Here is a 6455-nt window from a genome sequence, read left to right on the forward strand (position 1 = left end):
TATATTTTCTGCATAAAAATTATTACTGTTTACATTCTGTAAAGTGCAATGTTAAGGTAGTCAAGCCGTGGGAAAATTTCTACGCTTTTTGAAAAAAAGGTGGGGATATTGTGGTCATCTCCGCCGTCCGTCCGTCTGTCTGTCTGTCTGTCTGTCCGTCCGTCCTGGCCACTATCTCCTCCTACACTAAAAGCACTAGAACCTTGAAACTTACACACATGGTAGCTTTGAGCATATGTGCGACCCTGCACTATTTGGAATTTTGATCTGACCCCTGGGTCAAAAGTTATAGCGGTTGGGGTGGGGCCGCGTCAGAAATTATCACTCATTTTTTTAGGTTATTTTACATTTACTTCTTTATTTCTACACCGATTCACTTCAATTGATACTGGACCTCTCTTATGACAATACGGTCAATCTCAACCATGCATGGCCCCATTCCCAACCCTGGGGCGCCCCGCCCACATAGGCCACACCCACCAAAAATTTCCATTTACTATAATTTTTTCATTTCTACACGGATTCACTTCAAATTGATACTGAACTTTTGTTATGACATTAGGGTCAATCTCAACTATGCATGGCCCCAATCCCAACCCTGGGGCGCCCGCCCACATAGGCCACACCCACCAAAAAATTCCATTTACTATATTTTTTTCATTTCTACACGGATTCACTTCAAATTGATACTGAACTTCTCTTATGACATTAGGGTCAATCTCAACTATGCATGGCCCCATAACCAACCCTGGGGCACCGCCCACATAGACCACACCCACCCAAAATTGCCTTTACTATAATTTCTTCATTTCTACACCGATTCACTTCAAATTGATATTGAACTTCTCTTATGACAATACAGTCAATCTCAACTATGCATGGCCCCATTACCAACCCTGGGGCGCCCCGCCCACATAGACCACACCCACCCAAAATTGCCTTTTACTATAATTTCTTCATTTCTACACCGATTCACTTCAAATTGATACTGAACCTCTCTTATGACAATACGGTCAATCTCAACTATGCATGGCCCCATTACCAACCCTGGGGCCCCGCCCACATAGACCACACCCACCCAAAATTGCCTTTTACTATAATTTCTTCTTTTCTACACCGATTCACTTCAAATTGATACTGAACTTCTCTTATGACAATATGGTCAATCTCAACTATTACCAACCCTGGGGAGCCAAAAAGGATCTTGTCCGGGCCATAACTATGTCGTTAATTGTGGGATTCTAAAATCATTTGGCACATTTGTTCCCCATCATTGATACTAAACTTCTCTTACAACAATACGGTCAATCTCAATGTGGCGTGGGGATACGCGTCGGCCTCTGCCGCGCCATTTCTATTTTAAAATGGATTGACCAATTTGTAATTTTTAATAAGAAATTTTGGCCAATCAGTGCCATTGTTATAAAAGCCTTTTAACCCTTTGCATGCTGGGTAATTTGTCTTCTGCTAAAATGTCGTCTGCTGAATTTATAAAATTAGCATTTTCTTCGATTTTTTTCAAAGAATACTATCAGAATAGCAAACAGTTTGGATCCATCTGGATCCAAACTGTTTGCAAAGGCCTTTAAAATTCAGCTCCAGCGCTTTAAAGGTTAACCAATACAAACGGCGCTTTTTAACAGCGTTAGGCTCAGCCAATTTGCAGTTTATAATGAGTATTGCATTTATATCCCATCTAATTTAATTATAAGTAAAGCTATTTTTTAAATCACTAGATTTTTATTAAAGCACCGCACCAACACAGGGTCCTCAATCCATTTTAGGGGAAGTGGGTTGCTACCCATAGCAGGAGGAATTTTCGCGGCGTTTCCCTTTTTGGGGGATTTTTTACTTACTCTCTAATTATTACATTTGTACATGTTTGCACTATATTCATTGCTTATTTCATAATTAAGTTTGTTTTAAAAGATTAAATTAAAATAGAATTGAGATATAATAATCATGAGACATCTATCTAAAAAAAAAAATAAAAAAAAATATTTATTTTTTTAGGGGGAATTTTTCCCATTTTACTTTTCAGGGGGGTGGGGGGGAATTTGGCAGAATTTCAGCCGTGGATTTGACAGATTGAGGGCCCTACAACACTGCAAATTTTTCTATTTTTATCAATGGTACAGCCCAGTAAAATTGGGCTGTCCATTTTATGGCCGTTCTTGACCTTTTAATGCAGAGTTTTATGTTAAGCAGTGTGCTCAGGCAATGGTTTATTAACGCTTGATTGGTCATTGTTGGCTCAGGTACTACTTACATGCGGCCTGGGTACTCTTTAGTATACTTACATGTACCCCGGGTACGGTAAATATACAAAATTGTACCCGGGAATTTTCACGCTAAATCGGTCGTTGTCGGCTATTTTTTTATAATTAATTATTTTCACCTTATGTCAAATTTTCTGTTAAATGGCCTCTATGTTCTTGAAATTTATACTCAAAAAGCATGTTGATGCAGTTTTTTTTAAAGAGAAGTTTGTTTAAGATAAACAATATCGTTTTACGGTAATCGGTAGCGCGTTTTACAACTTCGGATTTTGGGCGTGAATACAACTCGGGTACAGTCTAATATCGACCTGGTACGTTTAAGTATATTTACCGTACCCGGGGTACATGTAAGTATACTTAAGAGTACTCGGGGTACATGTAAGCAGTATCCAAGCCGACAATGACCAATCGAGCTTTATTAACCGAAGTCCCGAGGGTAAACAACCCCATTAGTTAGTTAGTAAAAATCATTCTGATATTATAACATAATTGTTATAGTGAGATGGAGAAGTTGTTTATTAAATTTTGTTCAAAACCGGAAGGTAATGGCAAGTTAGCAATGAAACCATTATTCATGAAGTGAAAGTGAAAATAGAAGCTCTGTCAATTAAAGTGAAGCACATTTAATTAATAAACTTGTTAAGAACATATATTTACGTTTATTTTGAAAAAAAATATTACGTATATCTCACAATTTATATTCCTGTAGAGCTATACAGTTACCTTTGTGAAGTACATTAAAAATGCATATTAATTATAATCAGGCTTTCAAGTCCGGATGAACGTCCGAAATAACATCCCACTTCATAACAAAAAAGCAACATAAAATATGCATAAAACTATACGCTTAAATGTATACCTTTCCATTTGATTTGATTTATCGTTATCACAGAATACCAAAATTGTCCTATAGTTAAAAACTTGAACACGAATGACAAATTATCAAATTGTTGATTGTGTTGTTGTTGTGAGCAATTAACCGGCAAAATCAAAAGCACTCCGAGTAACCAACGTTCGGAGGCCCGTCTGTCAGACTGACGTTGGCTAATAGTAACTTATGCAACGATCTCCAAATAAACCGTTAGTTTAATTTCTGGTGTTAATGGGTTTTTATTGTCCGTTTTCAACATTATTTCATTCATATAATGACCGTCGGTTCATATACTTGTATTTTTTCTTTGGTAAACTGATTGATTAAAAACGTACAAAGTATCTAGTTATTAATACCAATTCTAATACCAAGCAACTAAATCTTTTGCAAGGGATGTTAAGATGGGGTGCAGTGTATCGGTGCTTTACCTCGGGCGATACAAAGAACTAGGGACGCCTCTGGAATCGGGGCGTTTCCTGTATCCTGCTCGAACCCATCTATCAGCTCTCGGGGTGAAGAGCGCAAAACAAAAATGTAACCCATTAATTCCAAGTGGACTCTCCAAACCTTACAAATCCCATCTGATGAGCCATAGAGATGAGAGTCCTTTCAAAATGATGTCGTGGAGACGCAGAGGGACGTAAAAACATATACATTTATGGCCCATGAAGTACATTTGGTTGTATCCCGAATCCTAACGTTATGTGGAAAGTTGGGTACAGAAACAGGATCCTCGTTATATTAGATCTTTAACATCGAAAAATAATTCAATGTATGCAAAAGGCATCGGCTCAATTCGTCACTGATTTCCATCATAGCTCCGTAAGTTATCATAAACGTATCAGCCTCGGTCTGTGAAAACGGGGCTTAATGCATGCGCGTAAATACGTGTGTTTGTCTACATTTTAAACGGAAATGCAAACAAAGTGAAGCCTCCTCCCCAATCAGCCTGTGCGAATTGCATCGACAAATCAGGGACGACGCTTTACGTGTTTGCGAATTGCATAGGCAAATCAGGGACGACGCTTTACGTGTTTTCTGGAATTTTTCATGTAACATCTAGACAATCCACTTTATGCGGAAGGTTTCGTCCCCGATTAGCCTGTGCAGTCTGCACAGGCTAATCTGGGACTTGACGCACATGCATTTAATACCCTTTTCCCCTGCGCGAGACTCATATATAACCCAATATTTGCTGATGATGATACCACCGGTACTGTTGTTAATTGTTCTTCTGTTGGTAACCAGCTGTTATCAACCCTTACAATGATAACGATGTCATATCCGTGAAAATTAAGTTGTTTACCAATACATCCATTTGTATGTTTTTTATATAAGTGCGACATTGAGCTATATACAATATGCTATTGCAAACAGTACCGGCTATTCAGAATATTCTTAAAAGAACAAACACAATAACTTACTTACTTCAATTTGGCGTGTACATGTAAACACGTTTGTAATCCACACTTTATTGTGCACTCGTTTTTATATGCAGACCACGCACACACAGTTATGCTCACTCTATACTACCCTTATCGGTCACTTAACAAGGTCACTTCTTTGCAATTTAACATCTATATATGCGTTGTTTAATGCAGCTTTGATGAACTATTTCTTATCAGGCCAAATGTAAATACATATTAGGTTCTCAGTTCTTTTCAAATGATGGTAAGTAAGGACACTATGTGTGTACGGATGAAGTTCGAACCCCAGGTACTGTTTATTGCACGGAAAAATATGGCCTCGTTCTGGAAAATTCGTGCGTAAAGTGCCATCCCTGATTAGCCTGTACAGTCCGCACAGGCTAATCAGGTACGATTCTGAAAGGCTTAATTTGATTTTCGCTAAGAAATACTTCCTTCAAACGAAAAATACCACGAAAATGCAGATGGCACAGGCTAATCGGGTACGACATTTTAAGCACATGCATTAAGCCCCGTTTTTCCAGAACGAGGCTTAAATAAACTAGTGTCTTAAAATCTTAGCGTGTACCGCGCCTCGGCCAGTCCAAGCTTTGACTGTGGTTTGTTATACGTCAATCTGATCGAACGATAATCTTGTGTGATCGTAAGCCATATTCAAAGACATGTGTATGTATTGTATTCAATTCAATGTTGATTCGCAATATTCTTTAAGAACAAAGCACATTGACCATTTTTACGGATCTGGTATTTTTACCTGAATAATTGACAAAACACAGTAAATGGTGCTGTGCCTAAGTCCGATATTTTAAAAGTCGAGAACAGATCGAGATTTACATTCATATAAATCATGTTTGGTTCAATATACATTTGATGGCAAATTTTGGAATATTTTGTATAGTAATAGTGCAAAGCGCTATTAAAAATCTTTTATGAGTAAAAAATACCGTGAGATTGCCTAAATCCGCCACCACTCTAAAACCAAAAAAAAAACAGCCTTGAAAATTATATATGTTTAATTAAAAAACACTTGCATTTACCGGGTAGTTCAAAACGAAAAACAACAATATTGGTTTATGCAGAGTTTGTTTCCTAAACGTTTACAGTGCCGTGATTGTGTAAAACCGTATATATTGAACCATCATAAGCTTATTCTACTTAACCCATTTATGCCCAGTGGACTCTCCCATCCTTCTAAATTGGATCAATTTATTTCCAAAATTAGGGGTGTCAAGTATATTTATTTCTATATTTAGAATATTTCATAGAGAAATTCATTTAAGCAAACAGCGCAGATCCAGATGAGACGCCGCATTTTGCAATGTCCTTTTTTCAGGACGCTTGGCATAAATGGGTTAAAGGGATCTTTTCACAGTTTGGTAAATTGACAAAATTGAAAAAAAATGTTTCAGATTCGCAAATTTTCGTTTTAGTTATGATATTTGTGAGGAAACAGTATTACTGAACATTTACCATAGTCCAATATAGCCATTGTAATGTATCTTTTGACGAGTTGAAAACCTAAAAATTATAAAGCGTTGCAACGCGAAACGATTGAATAATTTGGAGAGTTCTGTTGTTGTCGTTTAAATTTACGAAACTACGAAGATTGCTTATATAACGTTTAAAATACTTAATTTGTGTCTACCCGGCGGAATGGCCGAGCGGCTTATGCGTTTTTACTTCAGACTAACTCCAGGATTCCGGGTGTCACAGGTTCGAGTCCTGGTACCGGCTACTTTTTTTCCATTTTTACATTTTATTCTTGATTTTTTACTGGAGCTTTTAAGATCCGATGTTTACATTTATCAATATTAAGCATTTAATGACAAACTTCAAAATATGTCAAAATCTGTGAAAAGGCCCCTTTAATATTGGCTA

General features: G+C 37.4%; 1 protein-coding gene across 2 annotated transcripts in view; it reads right to left on the reverse strand.

Moving 5' to 3' along the window:
- Positions 1–4714, reverse strand: part of LOC127864478 (kynureninase-like) — a 44696-nt gene extending 39982 nt beyond the window's left edge. The window contains exon 1 of one of the 2 annotated variants that reach the window (XM_052404102.1): positions 4579–4714. Coding sequence is in view for 1 of the 2 variants with exons in the window: in XM_052404101.1 (XP_052260061.1) it covers positions 3139–3146 (8 nt within the window). In the remaining variant the exon portion in view is untranslated. Of the gene's footprint in view, positions 1–3138; positions 3276–4578 lie in introns of those variants that run through there. The other variant, XM_052404101.1, reaches the window with a different exon arrangement.
- Positions 4715–6455: the final 1741 nt, after the last annotated feature.

This window comes from Dreissena polymorpha, chromosome 1 (assembly GCF_020536995.1).
Source record: "Dreissena polymorpha isolate Duluth1 chromosome 1, UMN_Dpol_1.0, whole genome shotgun sequence".
Classification (NCBI taxonomy): Eukaryota; Metazoa; Mollusca; class Bivalvia; order Myida; family Dreissenidae; genus Dreissena; species Dreissena polymorpha.